The sequence below is a fragment of the Rattus norvegicus genome, chromosome 11 (assembly GCF_036323735.1).
Source record: "Rattus norvegicus strain BN/NHsdMcwi chromosome 11, GRCr8, whole genome shotgun sequence".
Lineage (NCBI taxonomy): Eukaryota > Metazoa > Chordata > Mammalia > Rodentia > Muridae > Rattus > Rattus norvegicus.
Genome location: NC_086029.1, coordinates 44531955 through 44558738, shown reverse-complemented (window position 1 = coordinate 44558738; position 26784 = coordinate 44531955). Strand labels below are relative to the sequence as shown.

At 45.9% G+C, this 26784-nt stretch overlaps 1 protein-coding gene across 12 annotated transcripts in view; it reads right to left on the bottom strand.

Moving 5' to 3' along the window:
• Itsn1 (intersectin 1) overlaps positions 1–26784 on the bottom strand; it is a 182084-nt gene that overhangs the window by 87860 nt on the left and 67440 nt on the right. For 10 of the 12 annotated variants that reach the window (XM_063270445.1, XM_039088249.2, NM_001136096.3 and 7 more), the window contains 11 exon segments: positions 26080–26259; positions 24648–24744; positions 21411–21511; positions 17614–17677; positions 13908–14045; positions 12479–12591; positions 10976–11238; positions 9179–9328; positions 8955–9095; positions 2612–2699; positions 2260–2399 (listed from right to left, as the gene is read on the bottom strand). In XM_063270445.1, the coding sequence (XP_063126515.1) occupies positions 2260–2399; positions 2612–2699; positions 8955–9095; positions 9179–9328; positions 10976–11238; positions 12479–12591; positions 13908–14045; positions 17614–17677; positions 21411–21511; positions 24648–24744; positions 26080–26259 (1475 nt within the window). 12 annotated transcript variants of the gene reach the window in all.

Here is a 26784-nt window from a genome sequence, read left to right as displayed (position 1 = left end):
CACATTTATACCCATAAAACCAAGCTAGGTGTGAGTGCTCGTGAGACCAGTGAGTGACTGCGCAGGCAGTGGTCCTCACCCGATCCACACCCCCAGTCAAACTGCTTCCCACGGATTGGTGTCCTAGGCAACCCACGTTAAAGCTTTGTTAGTAACCACGCAGTCAATGGCTTTGTCTCTGTGCCTGTGAATGCATGACCTTTGTGAACATGAAGTAAATCTGCTACACCCTAACTCACTGTCTGGGTCCCTTTGAGAATACAGCAGCTGTGCACGCAACAAGCTCTCCCTGGGGGTGACAGGGCGTCGGCGCTGTATCTCTCTGGGAAGGCGAGCACTTGTGAGGTGCTCCAGAAGCACTGCTGTCTGCAGAGGGACTGACTCAAAGAAACACTAAGGGTCAGGCCCAGGCTCCTGGTAATTCCTGTAAGAAATTAGGGTTGCTATTGAGCCATATATCTATGCTCTAAAGTCAGGGGAAAAGGCTTTGTATTTTTCAGCGTGGTGGAAACAAAGAAAAACTGCAGGAGAACCAGAGACACTAAATGCTAACTCACCCTCCCAGTGGTCTCATTTCTGTTTGGTTTCTACAGGTTCAGGGAAGTCCAGAAACAGCAAACCTCAGACAACATAACACCTTCCTGGACCCCGTAAGTGTGAACAACACGGCCATGATTTGCATTTGACATATGAACTTTACAGCTAACAAGAAACCAAAATAAGAATTAAAAAGAAGGAAGAAATGTTGTAATTTCTAAATAAGCATATTTGGGAAAGGGCCAGTATGTGTGGGAAGTTAACATTCGCCTTTGTAGAGGATAACACACGCAGTCAGTCACACACTAATTAGTCACGAGAGCAAGGCAACCCATCTGACGGTGTTCTGTGCAGCAATGGCAGCAGCGCTGAGCACACGTCATTTAATCACAGATCTGCGAGTCAGTGCAAAGCCTTTGCCTGAGCATCTTTTCTAACAGCCGACCCGAGTCTTGAGCCAAACGTATAGAAAAGGAACCGTTAGGGCAAAAGCGGTGCCGCCTCTGTGTTCCGGAGCCGAGTAAGACTCAATGCTCTACACTCCGAGGAACTACATGAAAATGTTGTAGAATAGTTTCGATGTTAAATTCTTTTTGCTTAAAGCCATGATAAGTTCCAGTGAGAACAAATGAGAACATTTTTATAGTACTTGGGGATAGAGAACTAACAGAGGAACCTCCAGGACTGATATGATACACATGTGCTCAAATACAGGACATAGGCACGCACAGACACACGGAGTAACAGGAGAGTAACGTGGAGAGAAACACGCGTTGGCTTACTGCACTCCCAAGGGCCAGCACTTTCCTGGAACTGTAGAACTGAGAAAGTTCATTCCCCATGCTGCACAAATACTTTAACTTGGGTGTCTAGACGATCTGGCTGGACTCTCAATCCAAAGGGCAACAAAGAATCTCAAATATGCTCTCTAACTTAACATTTTCTTTTAGTAGTAAAGGGATTTTATTTCTAAGTATCAGAAGCTAAATGGGCCATACATAGTAAATTATAAGGAGGGGGGGGGGAGACTGAGACTGTGTGTGTGTGTGTGTGTGTGTGTGTGTGTGTGTGTGTGTTTTCCTAGAATTACTATGCAGTGTGACAAAGCCATCAACAGTTGTGCCAGAGAGAAGAGCAATGACCCCAGGAAATAATAAAGCTAAAGGCATTTAAAAAAGAAAGAAGAAGGGGTTGGAGAGATGGTTAAGAGCACTCACTGCTCTTCCAGAGGTCCTGAGTTCAATTCCCAGCAACCACATGGTGACTCACAACCATCTGTAATGAGATCTGATGCCCTCTTCTGGTGTCTGAAGAAAGCGACAGTGTACGCATATATATAAATCTTTAAAAAGAATGAAAGGAGATAAACAGGTCTATACTTAGGCATGATCTTTATGGAGTGGCAGGAAAAATCTCAGGTTCAAACCAGAAAAGCACCTGGGTAATCCTCAATAAATACACAAAAGAAAACACTTTAGGCCTTGCTTTTGGATGTGATGTGCTTACAAACAGGCAAACAAACAAACAAAAATTCTGTGAGCAGGGGCTAACACAGGCTAACTTACAGACATCAGAGCAGGAAAGCACAACTGAGGGCACCGTGACATCATTCGTACAGGAGCCCTGAACCACGGCTCACAAGCCAGTGCAATGAATCTTCCTGCCTGAGGGTCACCGGGCAAGACCAGTTAAAGGGGAGGCCACACCGCCCACAGGAGTCACCTTCAGCTGGTTGTTGAAAACATCAATCTCCTGCAGCTTTGACCTGGTCTCTTTCTCCACCTCGTCCAGCTGCTCTCGAAGCTGCTGCCGGGCCAGTTCCTTTGCTTCCAAGGCTCTTTTGAGGGTAAGAAGTGAATCTCCTATTTCAGAACACACAAAACAGGAGAACTTTAGCTAACAGTGAGGAACACGCTCACCTCTCATGTCACTTGCTGGGAGGGAGGGGAATGAGCGAGACTCAGTGATAAAACAAATGCCCGGCGTGCTCAAAGGCCGAGGACCAAGCAGTGCCAGCATTCGGGACCGGGTGTCAACAGAACAAGGGAAATGTACAAATAAAGAAGACACCTACTATGCAAGCTGTTCTGCTGGACTTGTTTTAACTGGTCACTGAGTATCTGCTTCTCTGGAATAAGTCTTCCAAGCATCTGCTGAGATTCCTAGGGAGAGGGAGGAGACAGCAAGTGAGTGACCCTGACATCCCAGGTCTCTCCCGGTCACTTCCAACCTCACCTGCATCTTTTACACACTGCCCTGCCATGCTCACCAAAGAATTAACGGCCAAACACGTCTCCCTTTGGTTCTGCTTCTGTGGGTGTGGCACACTGCACATTTATATGCTTTAAGCAATGTAATCCAGGTAGCTGAAACTTCAGTTCTCTCAATTGCAGAGATGCAGCACGCAGGCCACGACCTGGCTCTACGTAGGGTCAGGGTTAGTGCAGTGGGGGTCGGCCACGGCTCTGTTCTGAGTGCCAGGCCTCAGTAGCTTAAACTGAGGCTGACCGCATGCCTCAAGTTAGACACAGAACTCAGAAGGACATCTGTCACAACTAGAATCCTAGATGCTACCCAAGTTTCTCCATCACACGGGAATTTTAAATCCAAGAAGAGTTCTTTTTCTTCATCGTCCCCCCCCCCCCCCCTTCTTTTCAAACTGGCATAAGAAAAAGTTAAACCCAAAGTGCACAAGGAGGCATTTGGAACGTCAGCGGGAACGTGGCAAGCACAGTGTTTGTTGAATTTCAGCTGAAAGGATGTGGTAGTCACTTTAGTAAACTGGCAGCCTTGCTGGTTTACTTGACGTTTATTTTACCTTGGTGGGGAAATGACTCGTGAGAATTCCCTGTGGAGGCTCAGATCCAGCCTCTCTGCAAACCACTGTAGACTCAACCTGGCATGGAGGTTAACTCAGTAGAGGATTTAGAGACCTCTCAGGCTAGGAGTAACCCATAGTAGACTTTCACAAAACAAAATACACAGTGGACCTTTGTCCTGGAAAACAAAGCCCACTCAGTGGTTTCAAGGCCTCTTTAAAACCCACATCAGGAGGAACCCGCTCCACTTTCTACCCACTAAGATGTCCCCCATGCAAATGGCACTTTAAAATGCATAGCCCAGGCTGGGCATAGCTTAGGGGTTAAGAACAGGGCTGTTTTCACAAAGGACTCAGGATTTAGCACTCCTCCACAGTCATGCACTCATAGGTACATATCCGCACCTAGACATAGAGACTCATAAACACATGGACATACACAGACACAGAGACATACAAACATGCACACATACCTACACACAGACACAGAGACAAACACACAGACACATACCCAGAAACACAGAGACACAGATACACACACAGGCATACAGAATTAAAGCAAATCTTTAAAAAAAACCTTATGCTCTAAGTTTCTCCAATAGGGTCACACTGACACCAAGAGCGCCAGGACTGCCTGCAGAGTGTGAATGAACAGGAGGAGCGAAGGCCTTACTGCCTGTGTGTTTCTCTTCCTCAAAGCATGAGCTGCGCTCACCTCACTAGTTATCCAGGATCTGCATCTACCAATAATGAACACTTCTGTGTCTGGTACTAAATGTGTTCAGTCACAACTGTGGCACACGGAGCACATGATCATTTTGCCCAGATTTCTCAGTAATAGCTAATTTTAGAAAGCTTCAAGGGCAGGGTATGGCAGCTCATACTTTTAAGCTAAGCACTAGACAGAGGCAAGTGAATTTCCTCAAGTTCAAAGTCAACCAGAGCTATAGAGTGAGACTCCCATCTCAAAACAAATGAACAAATAAATAATAAATAAATAAAATAAAGGAGCTACAATGCAGAAGAACATACTTCAAAAAAGTAAAGATATTTTTTAATATTTGAAAACAATTTCTGGCCATGAACTTCATACTAGTTATTTTCCTGATCACAGCCTCAATCTCACACTGATGCTACATTCAATTACAGGAAACAACAGACAGAACAGAATGGGAAACTCTTCTGAGGGAGGATGCTCCTCTCTGAGTGACGGCAGCAGTCACAGGGGGAGGGTCTAACTTGGGAGTGTGTTGCCTAGAATGCTCACAGACGTGTGGGATCCCCAGCACCGCCAACACCACAAAGGCACAGATCTGTAAGGGCCCTTGAACTCCATTATAAATCAGCTTGCTCTCACTGGCTAAAAGACACACCACCACAGTGAAACATAATACATATATTTTTCCAGTAGTTGTATAGGGGTATAGGGGAATACTCACTAAGCTTATACTGGATTCAAAGTCTCAATATATTTAAAAGGACTAAAGTCACACAAAATATTCATTCTGATGACGTAAGTAAACAAAAAATAAATACATACTTCAAAGCCAAACAATATAAGTCTACTTAGAAATAAAAGAAATGACAAAAGTCAATAAATGAAAACGTAATGTCTAAAACCTCATGGAATACAGCTATGGCTGTGGTGACAATAATTATAATTCAAAATAGTTATAATAATCCTGCTAATAAATGGAGAAAAATTAAATTAAACCCAAAATAAGTAAATGGAGAAAAATGACAAGAAGAGCACTTAAGTTGATGGAATATAACAAAAACACATCACAGAGAAATCATCATAGACAAGAGCTTGTCTGAAGAGTATTGATAAAGCCAAGATGGTTTAATCCACACCTTTAATCCCAGTGCTCTGGAGGCTGGGACAGGCAGATCTCTTGAGTGAGAGGCCAGCCTGGGCTACAGAGCCAGTTCCCGGACAGCCAAAGGTATACATGAAACAAAACAAGGAAAGGAGGGAGGGAGGGAGGACAGAAAACAATAAAATCAGTAAGCTTCCTGATTGGTCGATGGGTTGGTGGAGGAAGCACAGGCAGGGGAGCAGGAAGGGGAGCAGGAGGGAGGAGCTGAGCCAGTGGAAGAGAGTGAGAGGCAATGGTAGCTACCAGGAAGACAGACAGACACATCACTACAGATGCTACAGACTGACTGACAGCTCTATGAATATATATTTGATCATTTAGATAATTGAACAAACTAATTAAAACATACATATTGAAAGAGTCGTGAAGAAACACAAAGTTTCAGTAGCTTTATTATCTACAGAACACAATTTTCTTACTTTTTTTTTTTGATTTTTCTGAGACAGGAATTCTCTGTGTAGCCATGGCTGTCCAGGAACTTGCTCTGTAGACCATGCAGGCTTTGAACCTGCCTCTGCCTCTCTAGCACTGAGATTAAAGGCCTGTGCCATTGCCCAGCTTGGATACAGTTTTCAATTAGAAAGTCTCACAACAAACAAACCTTAGAGCTTTCACTACTAACCGTCACCAAAATGCCTCAACATCAACATCTCTAGAGTTCCAGGAAGAAGAACATTCAGTACCAATCTATGTTCTGAGGCCTGTATTAACCTCATGCCAAAACTAGATGAGGACATTCACAAGAAAACTTCCAATCAGTCTCCATGGATGAGCATGAGAAACTCCTGATAAAACAATAGAAAACGACCTAACAAAATGTTTATGAATTATACACTGTGACAGAGTGTGCTTAGTCAGGAATGGACCCCTGGCTTAATGTTCAAAGTTCAATCACTGTGAACCACCTTATTAACAAAATAGAGGGAAGAAACCTCTGTCATATCAGTAGGGGCCAAACAAAACAAGGGCCCAACCAGCCGCCCATCCATGACTAAGGCCCAAGACAAGCACTTACTTCTTATAGAATATATACAGAAAGAATAGACACATATATTATATACATATATAATTATATATAACATACATACTATATGTATATAACTATAACTATATATTTATTAGAGGTCCTGTTCAATGCAGTAAGATTGAAAACAAAAGAAAAAAGGAAACAGAAGATACACAGGCTATAAAAGGAAAATCTTAGAGATTAACATGGGTACACTGAAAATGAAAGGTTCTGCTGTAATATGTAATGACCCAAGCGCAAGGCCATGTGATTTGATATTGTTAGGATGACAGATCTTTTCAGATTAACCTATAAATGCAAGGAATTTCAACATAATTGTGTTTTGTTTTGTTTTTTTAATTTTAAAACGAAACCCAAGAAGCAATTCCTGTGTTGGCAACGTAAAGGATTTCAGAGAGACAGAAGATAAAATGGAGAAGAGAGAGAGGGGGGTTATAGAGAATTCACACTACTTATCACCGTGATTATCGACAACCAGGAGAAAGGACAGACAGAGCAAGAACACAATCCAGAACAGACCTGTAAGAGAATATTCAGTTAGCTTTCGGTGGCTACCAAGGGAAGTGAAGGGGAGTTTTCAGCCAATGGTGCCGAGTACCTATCTGTATGGATAAAGATCAGTCTTACCCTCATCTTCACTGCATGCAACATCAACTTGAAGTGGATTTGGACCCAAGCACAAGAAACAGCCCAAAGAAAGCATACGGAATGTACTTATCTCTTAATTTCTTAGAACCAAAGGAAAAATTAGCAGACTGGACCTTATCAAACATAAACCATCTGCCCTTAGGAAAATGCCACAAATGACCAGCAAGTGGACCTGTCGGCGCAGGCGCATGCCCGTGAACCAGTACTTGGAGAGCAGAGGCCCCATGAGTGCCCCAGGCACAAAGCAGGCCTGGTCTACAGAGTTTCAGACCACCAGGGATACAGGGCAGATCCCGGCAAGATCCTATCTCAAACGTCAACCAAACAAAACACCACAAGCGAAGGGATTAAGTGAAACTGGGGGTGAAAATGTCATATATCAGCAAAACAAGTTATCTGACCAATGGCTCGCTGATACAAAAAAAAATGTAAGGAACTCAACATTCTTCAATCTAATAAAAAGAGACCAAAGATTTGTTCAAACAAAATGCACATGCCAGTGAACACCCGAAACAGCGCTCAACAGCTTTAGAATGCAGAGGTGCAAACCAAGGCCACAGCGCTATGTCCCCACCTGAAGGGGTGAAGCTCAAAATATCAGATGCTGGTGAGGAGGAGGAGCAAGCCCACCGCTCACCTAAGCTGTCAGAGTAATGGACAAACACACCAATGGTGCTCACCAAGCCCATGAAGAGCAATTCACAGGGAAAGGTTTGCCCAGGGGAAGCAAAACGTTTCCACACAAGACCTGCACATAAATTCTCCCAAACTGGAACAAGCATGACAGCTCAGCTGGTGAAGACTCATCAAGCTGATAACATGAACTCACATGGCAGGAGAGGAAACACCACCCTCGAGCTCACCTCCACATGCATGTCCCCCACATAATAAGTAAAAATGTAGGAAAATGATTTTAGCTCCCAAACTGGGTAAATAGTGGAATACTTACCTAGAGAGAAAGGAGCCTACTTACTCCCTCAACATGAGTAAACCCTTAGCAACACGCTGAGAGAAAGAGCCTGACACCGACAGACCGCCTGGATAATGCCAGCATCTGACAGGAGGGCAGCAAGAGGAAGGCAGAGGTGCTCCAGCACTCCACTGTACCCACCCTGTCAGCATGGCCGCCACTCTCATACCCACGAAAACACTTGATGCACAAACTCACTGCAATTATCAAAGGAAGGCCAACATCCCACTGACGAACGTGTTCCTTGTGACCCGACTCCCACCTGCTCCCGCCCGTGGTCTTAGTGCTGTGACTTGCCTCCCATCGCCTGGGACAGCCTCAGGACAGTCACAGCTCTTCCCTTGCCTTGAGCTTGCTCCCTACATATACCCAAAGCTCAACTTACCATTCCTTTCAGACCTTTGCTCAAATGTCGCAGGAAACAGCTTCAACAGAAACTGTCCACAAGACCTGGATCACACTGAATTTTTCCTACTCCAAGATCCCTCCACCCCTCACCACTCAGCCTCTATGGCACTCTCCATATTCTAATGGCACCAAATTGAGCATTCCTGATCTGAGAAGCTGCCATCTAACGCTATAATCTGCAACGGTTTGAAGATTGACATGAAGCCTCAAGTGGAAATCCAGCACCCGACCTGACAATTACAGTGCATGCATTAAAAATATCACACAATGAATTTCATGTCTAGACTGGGCGCCTTCCCCTAAGATACTCATTATATGTTATTCTAAGTACAAAACAAAACAATAACAACAAAACCTGAAATTCTAACCCTTCTGGCCCTAAGCGAATGGAAGAGAGAAGCCCACCCCTCTGTACTTAGGTGGCGAGTGATGGTAGCCCCGCAGAGAACAGCCCAGAAAGCAGACTCCAGTAGACTAGAGGTTCTTTGCTGCAGCCTCCGGGTCCACAGAGGCCTTGCCCAGAGCAGCCTTAGGAAATGGTTGTGGGTTTACTTACAAGCAAGGACACAACCTAGGTGCATCCTGCTTGCCCCAGTGCCTGATGAATGTGAGATGGTGAATGTCTGCTGAGTAAGCGAGCGATTCAAGCTCAGCCATGGAACCCACCTGCAACTGTTGCTGTAAGTGGGTGATTTCCGCAATTCTCAGCTCTCTAGACTTGTTTGTGCTCTCAATTTCTTGCCTCTGGGTTGCCAGTCGACACCTGATATCCTGAAGTTTTCCTTCCAGCTGATGCTTTTTGTCATTCTTCAACAAAGGAAAACGGCAGGGTGAGTGTGAGGTCAACGCCCGCCCCAGTGCTGGGCTAACCCAGTGCAGGCCACACTCACCAGAGCTTCTAATTCAAACTCCAGAGTCTTCCTCCTCGCCTTCAGAACCACGATGCCCTCCTGGTCCTTGTTCCTCTGAGTCAGGAGTTCCTGTCTCCGGTTCCGTTCCCATTCAAGCTGTCGCTGCCGTTCGAGCTCCCGTTTTGCTGCCTGTAGTTACAGACAGCTTGTTATTTTCTTAGTTCTGACACTGTGCAATGTCTCTTTTTTAAGAATGCCTAGTAAGCCCTTTCTTCTAAAGGTGAAACATCTTACATTGCAGGACTCACCAACACCGGCTCTGACTGAGTTGCCCTACACCCCCTTCCCACTCCAGCCCATTCCTCATGCCTCCCAGGCTAACTGTGTCCTTGTTTACACTCACAGGGAGAAAGGGAAATTTTTGTAATTACTAAAATCCTCAAGGACAATACCAAGTAAGAGTGACTTTCCTCTGCTGAAGGAGACGTTGCTACCTGTAAGTTGAACGTTCCTTGTCCACATGTTGATGGAGATCACCCCTAGGTGTCTGCATGGCCTCATTGGTTAACCACCACCCCAATGTGAAAATCCCATATTTAACTATTTGAGTGCAGTTTTGAACCTAGAAGCATTTGCATTCAGATTTCCACACTGGGCACAATCTAAACATATCTGTACTGGCTGGGTTTATGTCAACTTGACCTAAGCTAGACTCACAACAGAGGAAGGAGCCTCAGCTGAGGAAATGCCTCCATAAGATGCAGCTGTAAGACATTTTCTCAATTTGCGATCAATAGAGCCACCATGGGCTGGGCCATCCCTGGGTTGGTGGTCCTGGGTTCTATAAGGGAGCAGGCTGAGTGAGCCAGAGAGAAGCACCCTTCCATGGCCTCTGCATCAGCTCCTGCCTCCAGGTTCCTGCCCTGTTTGAGTTGCTGCCCTGATTTCCTTTGGAGACGAGCAGGCGTATGAGAGATTCTTGGCCATGCTGTTCCGTCACAGTCACAGATACCCTAAGACAACGCTCTAAAAGCCAGGGATTCCCACCTTCTTAATCATGCATTTTCTTCTAAAACAGAAACACTGTAATTTCAAAGTGTTAACCTAGTCTACAATGACTGCTAGGCAGGGCGCATGGCACTCAGTGTGACTGCCCCTCACGTAGCAGGCTCTCAGCTACACTGCGACGCCCTGGAGGACAGACAGTGATGTCGGTCCCCCGCACATACTTAGGCTGCTGTGGTCAATCCCCGGCCCCCTGTTATCTGTATATAACTACAAAGCTGCTGACGACTACACACTGTCTCTAAGGCATTAACTAGAAGATAACAAAACCTTTTAAAAAGATTTAGTTTATGTGCATTGGTGTTGGGCTTGCATGTATGGTAGAAGGTGCCAGAGCCCCTAGAATTTGAGTACAGACAGCTGTGAGCTGCCATGTAGGTGCTGGAAATTGAACCCTAGACCTCTGGAAGAGCAGTCAGAGCTCTTAACCAATGAGCCATCTTTCCAGTCCCTCCAAAACACTTTTTAATAAGGAAAACCTTATCTTTATGTCTGGTTCTCATGGGAGGACGGTGGCAGTATACTCAAACAAGAGAGACAAGAAACGGCTTCCACTATCCAGGTGGACGTCTCCCCTTCTATTAGCAGGCGAATAGAGACAGTGTGTAAGTTAGCACTCCCAGGCGCTGGGAGAAGAGTGCATGGGGAACGTGGTCATGACATGTTCTGGACTAGGTGGTGAGCACTGAGCAAGCTGCATGCACTAAACCTCACAAGGACAGGACGGTGCGCCTTACTCTGCCCCACAGTGGGAGCCGAGGCGCTGCTCACCTCCCGCCTCTCGATCTCCTTCCTTCTCTCCTCCTCTCTCTGCCTCTCCAGCTCCCGCTGCTTTTCTAGCTGCTTCTCCAGCTCTAGCTGTCTCTTGCGCTCCTGTTCCTGGCGCTCCCGCTCTTTCCTCTCTTGCTCGGCGCGCTCCAGCTGAGCCAGCCGCTCCTGCTCCTTGCGCTGCTGCTCCAGGAGGGCCTGCCTGCGCTTCTCCAGCTCCAGGTTGCCTCGCTCGAAGTTCTCCCGCTTCTTATCTTCAAATGTCACTTTGAAACACAGCAGGTATCAATCACGGGAAACCATTTCCAAAGAAGAGGCAGGTGCATACTTGCAATACAAACCCAAAGCCAGAACTGCCCAGGTCCTGTGATGCCTTTGACTGCAGGGGAAAAAAACCCCAGAAAAACACAAACCCAAAATATCCTGAGAGTGTCATCTCCTGCTTAAAATTACAAATGAATGTGTCCTGCCAACAGAAAAGGACAATCCCAGCTAAGAACATTGGGCTTGACAGGGAAATTTCATTCCTGCCATCATCAGAGTGTGGCAATCTCACACTCGGGGACAGATGCTCCTTCTCAGCCCCGTTCCTCTGACTCATTCTTCCGAGATGCGATTCCTACACTCGTCTCCATGTTGGCCAACCACAGGTAGATCTTAATCTTCCATTAAAATCTGTGCCTGATATCTTAATGGAAACCACGTGTGGCAGCATGCACCTGCAATCCCAGCATGCACTCAGAGACTCAGGAAGATTGCTGTGAGACTGGCCAGCTTGAGACATACCACGACCTTTATGTCACAGAAAATGACCAACCTAATGTAATACTCCTGAGAGTATAATCACAGTGATGTTCAAATTCCTCACTGAGCTTAACACACAGCCTTGCTCGTCAGTATTTGCAGTTAAGTATTTTATCACCGAACCAAACCAAGAGGCAACGTAATCAGCTGGAGGACTTGAATGCCTGAGCCAATCAATTAAGTGGGGAGCAGGGAAAACTCAGCCAGGTGACACCGGCAAAGCAGTCAGAACAGAGACTTAATTTAAACTGCCTCTGAGCAGCTTTATCAATAATTCAGAACCACGCCATCAGACTAACTTAATAGCACAATAGATTTGCCATTAAAATGAGGGTTAAAAATCAGCTCACATTAAAACTAACATACGCTCCTTTGGTTAGCAAAATAAAATAACGATATGTGGCCCTCACTTTTTACTGCTGCCCTGGTGACACCAAGAACCACCTTAACAGCAGAGTTGAGTGTTCTATATTCCATGAAAACACCCATAAACGTTTTGTTTCACAGAAGGAAACCGGATCCCACTTAAAGGACGGAGTAAAGGTGCATTCAACGTTCCCATCAGCGAGTCCAAACGCCTGCGCCTGCCTCTGGGCGGCTGCAGCAACGGCCAAGCATCAGAAACCAAGTGTGTCCGGCCCCACTCCTGCTGCCATCTTGAGCCAGAGCCTCCCTCAGCTGCTCAGACTCAGGGCCGCTCACCAGGCAGCTTCTTTTCCACCTGCTGCTCATCCTCTGACGATGGCTCCTCGGGCAGCCGCTGGTCTGCAGACGAAGAGCTTATGACGGACATCCCACTGCCAGAGCGAACTCTTCTGCAGGAAGACAGAGGAGCAACACATAGCACCACACAGAGCTGCGGGCAGCCCCGCACCAGGCAGGGGCGGGAAGGGCCGACTACCTCACTCACACACACGGTGGGGCAGGCTTTGCCAGTGACAAAGTACATTTGGTTTTCTCTTCTCACAAAGTTTTTAAACAGGCAGTTAAATGTCATTAGATTCCCAGTGCCACGCTTGCTCAAAATGTTGCTGCTAGAGACGCTCAGTGCTGACACACGCTTGCATGTGTAAGATCCTGGGCTCCCAGCACTCTCCAAACCATCATGCGCCCCAAAACCAACAAGCAGTTTAGGACTGCCACGTGAGTCAGAACAGCCGCTGAGGGCTTACGGAACCACTCAGTGCTGCTGTCAGTCTCGTCTTCTCCAAGGAAGGCCCCAGGGCAGCTGACTAGGGTCAGTGCCTTCCCTTTAGAAACACTATTTCAGTTCCTCCTAAGCACAACATATACTTATCATTCTGAAAACAAATCAATTCATTTATTAATAAGTGTCAATAAACCCTTAACTCTTGTCAACCCTTAAAACATTCCCTCAGCTGGGAATGGCAGCACATGACTTCAGTCCCAGCACTCAGAAGGCAGAGGAAGGGAGAGCCACAAGAATTCAAGGCCGGTTTGATCTACACAGTGAGTTCTAGGACAGCCAGGGCAAAACAAATCTAATCTCTCATTCTAAATGCTGTTCCTGAGGCTGTGAGGTTTTGCTGCCTGCCCTTCTACCTGTGGGGTTCCATTTTGTTCCCAGCCAAAGGAAGCAGAGATGACTCTCTCCCTTTAACAGAAACTGTGCCCAAGCCTCACCTGAAGTCTGAGGCTCCTCATGTAGTCTCAGGTCTTACACGGTCTCTCACCAGGTAAATGGAACTCTGGGATGGTGTGTTGATACACTAGTGTGTGTAGGGGTGACAGTCATTGCAGGCTTCTCCTGACTACCTATCTCCTGAGTCTGTTTATTCTGGGGAATTTTTGAGAATTATTTTCTTGATTATACTTTCTACATTACCAGCACGTTTGTTACTTCTTGAATGTGTGTGATTTGCAGGCGTGACCATGTCTGCTCACTCAGGTTCTTCTTCACTATGAGCTTACGGTAATAGGTGAGCTTCAGTATAGGTGGGCGCAAACGTGAACAGCCTCGGTCCTGTACTTGACCAGGGGGAGACCAGGCTTAACAGGGAACTGAGGTAAACCCTTCAATTCATGGAAAGCTGATCTTCGTGCCAGCAAAGCAAACAGAGCCAAGTTTGGAATCCATGCAAAACTCTTTCAAGAATAAAATGTCACTTACCTAAAGGAAGGAGGGATGTATTCTGGAGGCAGGACAGGCGGCAGTGGCTGACCAGACATAGCAACATCAATCAGGTGCATCGCTAGGATGAATTCTTCTGCGGTGAGCTTTCCATCTTGATCAATGTCGGAAAGATTCCTAATCCAACAGAAAATTCATGCAATCCAGTTCACGAAAATGGACAATTCTTACTATTCACCAGCGACTTGCAAGTTCTCTTTCCTTACTCTGATCCTGGGCCAAAAGAATCTTTCTGTGTGCCAGCTTCTAGAGCAGCACTGTTTCAGACTGCTGGAAGGATAAACAGGATGCTCGGTATGAGGGACCAATGCTGACTTAATGGTAATGCTCCTGTCTAGGTCCCTGCAAGCCCCTTTAAACCACACTACACTCAAGTTCTTGTAATGTTAGAATCCTACCTGCTAGACAAAGAACAGACAAAATAAAGGATAAAACAGCAAATTATGTCATGTCTATAAGACACAGCAGCCCTGTCATAACACATCAACTCTTGCCAAGACGTGAGGGGCAACATATAAATGAATGGGCATGTCTGCTTACAATGAAACCACCTAGGAGAATGGGAGAGTTAGGTCCTGCACAGGGGCCATTCACTATGTGGGGGTTGATCTTTCTAGTGTCCAGGCCCTCTCTGAGGTGGGGGCATTTCTGGACCTCACTGTAGCGATACAATCCTCATCTGGCTTGAACTCGCCCACGAGATCCAGGCAGTAAACAGCTGACTTCTCAATCACACTTAGAGCTCACATTTACTCACAAGGTCAACAGCACAAGCTGAGGAAATCAGACTAAATGGTCTTTAAAATTCTCATTCTCCCACACTGGCTAAGAGCCACCAAAAGTAAAGTATTCTTTTAGTGTGAAGAAGAAAAATACAACAGTGTAGCAGCGATGCCTCAAATGTCTTAAGAGCTAAATCATCGGGGTTGGGGATTTAGCTCAGTGGTAGAGCGCTTACCTAGGAAGCGCAAGGCCCTGGGTTCGGTCCCCAGCTCCGAAAAAAAGAACCAAAAAAAAAAAAAAGAGCTAAATCATCAGTGAAAAGTGGAAGAAAGTGGACAGCAGCCTAGGACCCTTCCAACCAGCTGCGCACAGGCTACACCTTAGCCCTGTCCAGAGGGGCCTAGGACGCTGGTTGGACCAGACCTCTGCGTGTGTCCTAGGTAGGGAACACCAGTAGTTGGTCTAGTCTAAGGAAAAGGCAGGCTGTCTGTGACACAGAAGGGAAGAAGAGAGGACAATGTGCTCAGTCAGTTCCTTGTAGAGCAGAGAGCAGAGCATGACATGCTTGCACCACATGCCAAGACCTGGCGAGTCAGCAGAAGGCACCAGGCCTATTTTCCAGGCAGCTAGCAACACAAGACAAAAAGAGGCAGGCTTCTTAAGAAATGAGTCTAAAAAAAAGAAGTAAATATTTTTGGTTAACGTTTAAATGTAAGGAAGCTTGCCCGGCCGGGGCAGCACTCATCCAGGCCTACTGGAGGTCATATGCACTAGCAGGGGAATCGTGTGCATTTCAAAGGCAGTACATACACTCTGCATCACTAGGTTCAGCCCAAGAGCAAAAGGCAAAGTAAACTCTGCTCAGTGGTTTACACCCGAGGGTGATGCAGTGCTCAAGAGGCCCATGCTAATGTCTGCAGACATTCTGGGTTGGCCACCAGTACAGATGATCCAATAAAGTGAGGGCTAGAGATGGGGTCGTGCACAGGGCAGCCCAGAATAAAGGATCTTTGTCCCCAAGTGTCACAGTGCCAAATCTGAAAAGTCTCACTCTAAATCTAATTGTCATTTTACAGGAAACATAGAAACAAATTAAACACCACCAGAGGGACATAATGAAGTGAAGCCATTAGGAAAATACTCAATGAATTACCTCATTTGTTCTGGGAAGACTTGGGGAAGACGTAGAGAACAAGAAAGGGTAATGCAGTGATGAAGGGAATTTTTCAAATGTACCAGTTAATGAGCTGGAGAGGTAGCGCATCAGTTATGAGCACCAACTGCTCTTTCCGAGGACCTAGGCTTGGTTCCAGCACTACAGAGGGGCTCACAGTCCTCTCTCCACACCCAGGGGGCGCTGCCCTCTTCTGGAGCTGGTCTTTTGGTCTTTGCTACTTGGTGGGCTCCTCTTTCCTCCACCTTTCTCCACATTTTCCTACCCTTTCAGTTCCCTTACATAGATAAGAGAGAAAAAGGAGAGAGAGGAAAGGAAAAAGAACCCGGAATAAAGTCAGAGTTCCAACAATATTGTTATATTAGGGGCAGCAAGTTCCTTGGAGAAAGATTGATCTTTGTCTTAGATCAGGATTCTAATTTCTTCTTGTTGTTTTTTCTTTGCATATGACTACTTAACAAACTGCAACCAATAACCCACCACCCCTTTCAGGGCCCTAGCATTTATCTACCCTCTGAGAAGTCCCCAGAATTCCAAATGTCACACAATGGCAGAAAGTACATGCAGTTTGCAAAATCACCCCCCCCCCCCCCCCCCGGCCCCAAGAGCATGAGGCAAAGCCTAGTCTGCTGCTATGGACAACCTGAAGCAGGCCCACACCCCACACCCCACACCTGGGAAACACTGTGGTGGTTTGAATATGCTTGGCCCAGGGAGTGGCACTATAAGGGGTGTGGCCTTATTAGAATATATGTGGCCTTGTTAGAGCAGGCGTGGCCTTGTTGGAGAAAATATGCTGCTGTGGGCTTGGGCTTTAAGACCCTCCTCATAGCAGCCTTCTGATAAAGATGTGGAACTCTCAGCTCCTCCTGCACCATGCCTACCTGGATGCCATTCTCCCACCTTGATGATAATGGACTGAACCTCTTAACGTGTAATCCAGCCCTAATTAATTTGGTCACGGTGTCTGTTCATAGCCAGAAAACCCTAACTAAGACAAACATATTCCCATAATATTTCTGTGTTTTTTAAAGAAACAAAAATTCTCACTAAACTCTTCTGATCTCCAAGGGCACCAGGCCTGTACTTGGTATACAGACATACATGTAGACGACAAGACAGACACACAGACACACACACACACTAATTAATATTAATTAAATATTGTATAGGTTTGTTTTACTCCTTGAACGAATAACACTATAGAAACTATTAGCTGCTGTAAGGTGTTTGAAGATTAGCTCATTAATTGACATGACTGACTACTTAAATATTAGATGAATTAGATGAACTCCTGGCACAACGGTTACAGTTAAAGGAAAAACAAGTATAGGTAAAAAAATACAGAGGATGGTCTGAAGTCATTGGCAAAAAGGAATCTGGCCTTGGGTTAAGAATTGTTAGCCAGGGGCTAGAGATATGCATCAGCAGTTAAGACCACGGACAGCTCTTCCAGAGGTTCAAATCCCACATGGCAACTCACAACTGTTTGTAACTCCAAGATCTGACATCCTCACACAGACATATATGCAGGCAAAACACCAATGCATATAAAATGAAAATAAATAAGTTATTAAAAGAAAAAAGAATTATTATTAGACCATACTTTAAGTTCTTAGGGCGTATCATGCTATCCCTGTCATTGAAGAGCAGTGATTATCACAGCTCATTAAAAACTAAGTATATTCCATCCTCCCTAAATAAGGATGTGACTCTCAAATCCTGGGAGGAAAACACCCCTTAGTGAGTTTCTACTTTATACAAACCAAGGAACTTGTACTTCCTTACCAGATTGAAGCCAGCTGAGCCTGGGGTAAACTTGATTGCATGAGAATAGTTCTTGCCTGGGGACCTAACCAGGAAGAGAAAGGACACAGATGAATCCTCGAACACTCCCTGAGAGTCCAGAGCTCTGCTGCACACAGGTTCCCTGCAGTCTCACGCAGCCCCAGCAATGCACTCCTTCCCTGCAATTATGCAGGAGCTTTGGGAAAGAGAAGAAGCCCCAGCAGCAGGGAAGAATCTAGAAGCACAGGAGAGTCAGATTCAGCTGACCAGGTGACCAGTGAGGAGTGGAGAAGACTAGAGCTTCAGGCTGGGTGGGCTGGACTTGAGTCTCAGCACTTGGGATGCAGAAGCAGGAGGATTTCTGTGAGTTCCAGGCCAGCCTGGTCTACACAATGGGTTCTAGGAAACTGAGGCTGTTACAGAGAAACCCTGTCTCAAAAAATCCAAAGACCAGAGCTTCAAGCAGTCTGCCCTTTTGGCCGGATTATTCCTTTTTTTTTTTTTTTTTTTTTTTGTATGTTGGGCTTTTTTTTATGGAGACACTATACCTAGAGATTGAATATCTTCTGTCACAGAGGCCACCAGCTGATTTCATCACAGCTAAGAGACTCTTAGAGGAAGAGGCCTTAGCAGGTCCTCTAATGGCACCGCTGCATAGACCGACCATGTCACCACATATGCATTAAGCATGTTAGTAGCTGAAGGTCACTTTCAACTTAAGCACCATCATTCCCAGCGAGGAATAGCTTTAGCTCTAAGACTAAAAACTGTAACCCACAGATTGAGTGCTGGGCCAGTGGCAGGAAAAGGCAAGTCATAGTGCAGCACTGTCTCAAAGGTGTAGTCCCAGGAACACCCATGGACCAAGGAATGGGAAGATTCCTTTCCCATGTATAAACCCAGGTGTTCATTATTTTCCAAATGTCACCTGACTGTGGAACACAGAAGTGGACATGTTCTTGCACAGCCAGGAGCAGAGGCTGCAACGTCCTCAAATGAAGGGAAGCATCCTAACCAGTGAGATGCTATGGCCCTGTTGCTGAGGGCTGGGGTAGGGAGTGGGGCAGCTCCTCAATCACAGGCTTGCTCGTGTTCAGGGCTCGTGAGCACATCTGTCACTCACGTAAGGCACCATAACACCAAGCTTGGCGCCCATGCAGAGCACCCAGCAGGGGCTAGTTCCAGGGTTACAGATAATACACTGGCAGGAAAGTGCACATTAATGTACACACACACACACACACACACACACACACACACACACACACATACAATGTGCATATGTTCTTGACTCATTTTCTAAGTTGACTGACAGAGAGAGTTCCCCTGGCACCTCAGGGGTGCCCCCTTCCCTCTCCTCTTTAATTTTCCTGGTGAGAAGAGCCAACTCCTAATGCGTCTGTTCGGCCTGGCTAGCTCTGCTCAGGTCATTACACGTAATGTAATCAGAACCTTCACTGCTGCACACTTAGCATTGTGGGATTACGTCACGATTACCCACCAGACTTCAGTGACATTCAGGCAGCTTCTAGATTGGGGTTCTCATGAATGGGAGCCACTGTTTTTGGCAGTGTTGAGAGTAGTAAGTGTTAAACAATTTTTATAATTAATGTAAAGAGTATCAAGTTATTAGGGCATAGTGAGATGAGAAAGGCTTGCTGGCCACCTTCTTTAGACTGTAACACTACTCAGAGAGCTAGCAATATGAAAACAGAACAAAGTCCGAGAGAGCGTCCTTCACTTGCTACCGCTCTCTCCACTAGTGTGCACCCACTTCGGCCGCAGCGACTGTGGGGAACTGACTATCTACCCAGGTACAGGTGCCAGGGGATTTGCGCGCAAGTCTTTGCCTGATATTAGTGAAATGAGGTGCCTGACCTCTGTAATGAAGGAAATTCTACGCCAGCGTGGGCTGGCAGAGGATGGCACGCAGGCCAACCAGGACGGCTCATCGTTTATAAATACTTTACTGAAACTCTTCTGGGCCACTGTCTCAGGATGAGAACCGGCTACTCTGGGGATGCAGTGTCAAAGATGCAAGAACTGCAACTGCTGTGCGGCCAGCAACGAGTCTGCGGACAGTTTACTCCTCACAGAAAAGTTTATTGCTCCCTGCCCTGGAAGATCACAACTATCTCTACAACTAGAACCCTCACTGTAAACATCAAAATAGATCCAAAACTAAGACAGGGCTTTAAGGAAGGCCAGAACTGAGCTCTGATCTGGCAGAGCGTCTCTGTGGCAGCACACGTACATACATAAGGGCATCGGTGAGATAGTACCACTTACAGGAAGCTCTCAGAGACAACGTGCCTCCCTCCGTGTCTGCGGAGGGGACCTGAACACATGAAAAAAATGCAATTATATGGAACTGATGCTTTCAGTCCAACAAAGGGAAACTAACACTGGCTCTCACACTTAACCAGTGCATAACCACACGGTGTACTCACGTTTCAGAACACAACCCAGCACAGAAACACGCCTCTGCGAAGAGGAGAAAGCACTAATCTGCTGTTCAGAGGACTGCCACAGCAGCCACACACCTGCAGGGTCAGCTCTCTCTCACAGGTGCTGCTTGTCATCGTGGGAGAACTTACTCGTAAGTCTGCTTCTATATTTCAGTGTTGCTATATCGTTTGTCCCTGACTTTTCCTCCCTTGTTGTGTGTGTGCATGTGTGTGTGTGTTACATATTTATGTAACAAATTCCTAGATAATGATACCTGCTCAGTTCCTATGATAGTGTCTGCATGTGTTTCAGGCTGATCAACATGGCCGCCTAAACACAGTCCGAACAAGAGTGACACCAATGGATACGCTCACGCGGACGGAGGAAAGGCACAAGCCTCAGCCCTACACAGAGACCTGCAGGCCTTGGTTTTAAAAACACGGGGTAATATATATCGACTTATGTGAGAGGGGGAGTGTGTGTCTAGCCAGCTGTGTGAGTTAAGTCACTGGGAAATGCTCTCGGGGGAAATGCTCGTGGAAGTAAGGGTCATTCTGCAGCTGGGTCAGCTGGCGTCCCAACACACTTGATGGAGTCGGAACTTGAAGACATCAAGACGTCTGCTGGTGGGGATCCACACACACCAGCCATGGGCATTTGCTGCTGGCTGTGCCGTGGGTCAGTTAGGCTGCAGGACATGCACAAGTCTCAAAAGAATTGTACAGAATTCGCTTTCTGATTTGCCGTTTCTCATCCTGGCATAGACATGAGTAGACAGGACTCAGATCTTAGAAAGTGTTTGTTCTCTGCATGATGGCTTGCCCAGTCAGCTCATCTCCTTCCCTGTCCACTTGTCAGGACTGGACAGGTCATAAGAGGGCTCTGTTCACCTTCATTAAAGATTACGCTTCTCATAACACACTCTAGAAAACCCACCAAGATCCTGCAAATTAACTCTTAGCCTTTCATAGACGAAGAAATGATACCAAAGAGAGGAGCACCAGGCAATCAGGACAGCAGAGTTCCTCCCTCCCACCCCCATCACCTGCATCCAGCCTCCATGCTCACACAGAGGCACCTGTGAGAAGTTCGGGTGCCCTGATCACAGCTCCTTCTCTGTCCCGCTCACCTGTGCGAGAGGAGAGGGTTCCGGGCCTGTGCACTAGCTTACCAGAGTAGAGGGGAAGGCAATGTGAGAGGGTTACCAACTCAACAGAGCAGAGACAAGGAACCTACCTAGAAATAAGGAAACAGACACCAGGAAACACTCTTTCTTGACTTGCAGGATCTAGACACAATCTGTATTTAAAGCAAGGACTCCATTTCACTAAATCCTTGTTTGTACACACCTGTTAAGTGTCCACTCATGGTCTTGTCGTGACTGTTGAATAACTGCCTGTATTTCAGTCTTGACGACTGAGGCACAGCCCATTCTGCCGCTGCAGGGGCGCTGTGGGGAAAGAGGAAGGAGAGGGTGGTGCACTGTGAGAAACAGCTTGCTGGGGTCCAGACTTGTCTAAGGTGGTAGTGTTTTCTTTTCCCTCTTGATGGGGTTGGGGTCAAACCCAGGCCCCTGTAGAGGGAAAGTCCTGCCACTAAGCCACAGCCAGCCACAGAACTTCTACACTGCAGTACAGGCTTCTTCCAACAGAGGTAAATGAGGAGCTGGCTAGGAAGACGGCTCAGCAGTTACACAGCTTCCAGAGGACACAGGTCCAGCGCCAGCACTCTTGTCATGGGGCCCACAATTCCCTGCAACCCAGCTCATGGGCTCCAACACCTTCTCCTGGCTTCTGAGAGCATCTTCACTCATAGGGCATAAATACACGCACACATATAAAGGAAATCTTTTAAAAACTAGCTAAACATTCTTAACCCAGATATAAAGAAAACTAACAAATCAGGTGACCACCTCATATTCAACATATTTAATAACCGAAAGGGTCCAGTAACGTGGACAAGATGCCCACAGCTGAGGCATTATGTACTGCCCAGGTTTTCCTAAGCACTCAGGAATTTCTCCTTTAGTTAAAGCAATGGTGACAACTGGTTTTTAAAAAGTACACTTCAAAATACTTACCTTTCTCTACAACAAATTTAGCAAAATATACTCATTTCTTTTTTGTTTTTCCATTTATTTATCTACTTGTGCTTGTACATGTGCATGTGTTTGTGTGTGTGAAGAGAGAAGATACACACATGACATGACCCATGCATGTATAGAGGGCAGAAGACAATCTGTAGGAGTTGGTTCTCTCTGTTCACCCCATGGATCCTGGGAATTGAGCCCAGGTCCTCAGATTTAGAGGCCAACACTTTTACCCTCTGAGCTGTCTGACTGTCCCTAGGACCCACTTCTTAATGAAGCCCAACATTTTCTGCTGGGAGGTTTAAATTCCTAGCAAGTGGAAAACCTCCCAGAGAGGACACAGGATATGTCAGGGTCCTGGCAAATCAGTGGGGCAGTCGTGGAGCTCCACTGCCTTGACTGTAATCCAACACTGAGATCTCCTTGCCAATGTGCTACACTGACCTCAGGAAACCCTGCTCACAGTGAGTTACGCCTGGCAATTCCTTCTGCACATGCCACAGTATCACACTGACACAGCCAGTTTGTAAGAGTCTCATGCCCAGTCAAATAATTTCAACACAATGGAGACAGAGAAGGTGGCGTGCGTGTGAAAGTCAGATGATGAGTAAGGCTCCATATGTAATCTTTCATGCTTAGAGTCATGTCACACACACGCATGGAGACTTAGGCACATGCTGAAGTTTTAGTTATTATCTAACATCTGTGGTGTCCACGAGGTTAAACTCACTAGGTCCTCCCTGGGAGTCACCTATCAACACTTGAAAAGGAACCGCACAATTGAGCCTCGTGACCCCTGTAAGTTCACAATGGAAACACTCACCAGGCTGGACGCTGCTGTACGTACTTCTGCAACACTTGTCTCATTCTGTCTCACTGATGCTTTGCTGATGCCAGGCCTGCCTGTTTACTAAAAGCTAACCACCTGCCCCTGCACTGTCAAGATAAAGGGGCTACACACAGACGCCCTTCCAGATTATACTATCAGGCAACAGCCTCTTCCCTCACTCCTCAGAGAGTAAGCAGACCAAACACTCAAGGAGCGCGTGGCCTAAAACTTAGTTGGCTCCATTATGAAATCGTCAACAACTTCATGTTATCGAAAAGATCACTACCAATGTGGAAAAACTTAAATATTGCTAACTATCAATATTAGTCATTCTAGTATTATAAGGCAGCTTTAAGGCAGAATTCAAAAATCATGTGAGAAAAGTTAAAAACACAGGAAACTCCAGCTTGAGACAGGGGGAATTTTTAACGTGAAAATGAGCTTAAATCTCAGCCCTAGAAAAAATGAGTAAAAGAAACATATGCCGGGTAATAGGAAACTCTGGTTGGCCACACATGAGCAACGAGATCGTAGAGACTCTCAAACCTGAGCACATATGATATGTGATTGGGAGCTCTAATCGGAGTAACCAGCTTCATCAAAACCTGTTTGCTCCTGTTTTACCGCTAAGGCAGACAGACTATGAGATTATGACAGTATTAAAAGCAAGACCAACTTTGGCTCCAATCTCATATAAAAAATTCAGAAGCTTTTAAATGATTAATACAAGATCATCAACTGGCTCTCCTAGCTCCCCAGAGTCCGTTCAAGTCTGTCCAATTCTGTTTCTTTTTTGGTGCCGCTGATGAACACAGCTCCTTACATGTGGCAAGCGCTCCCTACCTTTTGGCACCACACCCAGCCTGTACTGCCATGTTTCTGCTTTTTAAAAAAAATTAGGAGAAATGGCCTGGTCTTTGTCATCTCCACAGTAAATAAACAATGAATGATAAACACATCATGGAGAATTTTAAAAGACATTATTAGAATTCTACGAAATTAAACAAGGTAAAAATAAAGGATGGGGGCTAGACAGATGGTTCAGTGGTTAGAGCACTTGCTGCTCTTGCGAACAACTCAGGTTTGATTTCCAGCACCCACATAGTGGTTCACGGCCATCTGTAAGTTCAGTTCCAGAGCATCCGATGCGCTCTACTGACCTCCAAAGGCATCAGGAATGCAGGACACACACACACACACACACACACACACACACACACACACGTACACATGTGTGTACGTGTACAAGCAGGCAATAAATCTTCTGGAAAATTCATTTAAGCAAATCAAATAATGCCTTAAGTAACCTTCTCATTAGAAACAAGCAGTCTTGCTGGAGAGATGGCTCAGTGGTTAAGAGCACTGACTGCTCTTCCCGAGGTCCTGAATTCAATTCCCAGCACCACATGGTGGCTCACAACCATCTGTAATGGGATCTGATGCCCTCTTTTGGTGCCTGAAGACAGTGACGGTGTGCTCACATACATAAAATAAATGAATTAAAAAAAAAAAAAAAAAACAGGGCTGGGGATTTGGCTCAGTGGCAGAGCGCTTGCCTAGGAAGCGCAAGGCCCTGGGTTCGGTCCCCAGCTCCGAAAAAAAAGAACCAAAAAAACCAAACCAAAACAAAACAAAAAACAAAAAACAAAAACAAACAAGCAGTCTTACCTGGCTACATCAAATGATTGTGCCTTCTGTAGTTTAGTGTTTAATTGTGACCCTGGACCAGATCTGCTGAAGGAAGAACTCTTTGGCAATGTGGCTGCTGTAAAAACAAAATATTGAATAATTTTAACTCTATAAGAGAAAATGCCCCTTATTTAAAACATCTAAACTCCGAGTTGTAACTGACGCAGTGGCCACCATCACAGTCACAGTCGCTCCCCTATACTCTGTCTTCTTGAATGGAGTCACAGTCGCCCCCCATACTCTGTCTCTTGCCAATCCCACTGCTAGATTTATTTGCTCTGCTGAGCAGCACCCAGCTGAGCATGAGGCTGACGTTCATAAATTCACTCTTCACTGAACATTTAGTATCACATTGTAGGTACTGTTCCAAGTTAAGATGGCATTTTCTTACCATCAAAGGAGCTAAAATATTAGTTCCTAATGCAGCAGCCAAGAAGTCCCAGGCTGCCCAGTCTTGGCCAGATAATTTGTGGTGCTAGGGAGCAGCAGATCTGTGGTGATTCTCATCTGACCTGATGAGACCTAGCAGGAGCCTCCCCCAACCTTGCCACAGCACAAGAGAACACAAGTCAGCACGTGTGGGTTCACCCATGCCACTGGAACAGCTGTGCGGACTATGTTGGCTGCTATCTTGTGCAGCTACAAGACAGACCGACAAAGGGGCTCATTGGATCCTTCCTCTCACGGGAAACACACACGCACACCTACGTGCAGGTTGCTCAGGTGCAGCAACAGAGACACATAGACAATACCCAAACCCATGCTGCTGATATGGTATCCAAATAGCTTTCTAAAAAGAACACCACACTGCTACGAATTCCTTATGATTCGTTAGGCCAAGGCTATCTATATTTATAGTCAATGCTTTAATTATAGGAAAAGACTTTGAATAAAGTCTCAAAATGAAATTAGCTAAACCAGGATCCAAAATTACCACATCCTTTCCTTCAATTACGCAAGTGTTTAACAGTGTGCGCTTAATATATTTGGCCATTTAATTGACTCTCTTTCCCATTCTGCCCAGTTCATTCCACCCGTTCAACACTACTCACTCTTCCTCACTGTGGAATTCTACACAGAGGACAGGGTGGTGTAGTAGCAATTCATGGAAGCTAAAGAACAGAAGTAACTGATGCATGAAAACACAGAATGTTCAAATACTGCCCATCTCTGTGGCTCTTACGGGACCCTGGGAAGGCATTTAAGCTCTTGGCTTTCACCTCTGGGTCTCTCTTTGGCTGGGGAGGTACTCAAGTTCCATAACGGCCTTACTTTCTTTCCTCCCAGTCTTAGCATGTGCAATGTCATATGTTAGTTGGAAACGAGAAATCAAATAGGAGATTTACCATCCCTATATCTCATTTAGATATAACTAGAAAGTGGAAAGCTCAAGTCTCTATTTAACACGTACCAGGATGAGCAAATGCAGGCAGAGGCTGTATGACAGGAGGGGCCCCGTTAGCCAGGGGAGGCACTGCTGCTTGAGGGACAGAAGATACTAAGGGCGGAGACATTCCAACAACTGGGATGGAGCCCATTGGCACGGGAGCAACAGCTGTCAGTGGTGGCATTCCAGCCATCCCTCCTATACCTGGAAGAAAAGCCCCAACAAGTCACATGATGACATGCAGTGACATTCAACTCAGTACAGCTGGAGGAAGAAAGCCTTGTCCCTGATGCACTGTGTCCCCACAGAAAACAGTTCCAGGATTGAGAATACAGCTCATGTAAGTGCTTGCTTGGTTAACACATGCAACACCGCACCAAAAAAATTATTTAAACACACACCCTTAGGTTAAACAGTTGGAAAACACAAAAATTTATGTCAAGAATCCCAAGGCCTTGAGTTCTCTTACTCATGTGGCCCACTGTCAGCACTGACTGTTTCCTGTATATAATCCGCAATATTCTTTTAAGGGACGAGAAGACTTACACTCAACTTGGAGAGGAATTAACCAAGAGGAGGAGTAATAAGGAAAGCACTGGGGTCAGAGATGTATGTAGCTGAGTTAGTAGAGCGTTTTCCTACTATGCAGGAAGTCCTGGGTTTAGCCCCAGTGGGACACAAGCCATGTGTGAGTTACATACTTGTAATCCCTCGGTTCAGAGGATGGCC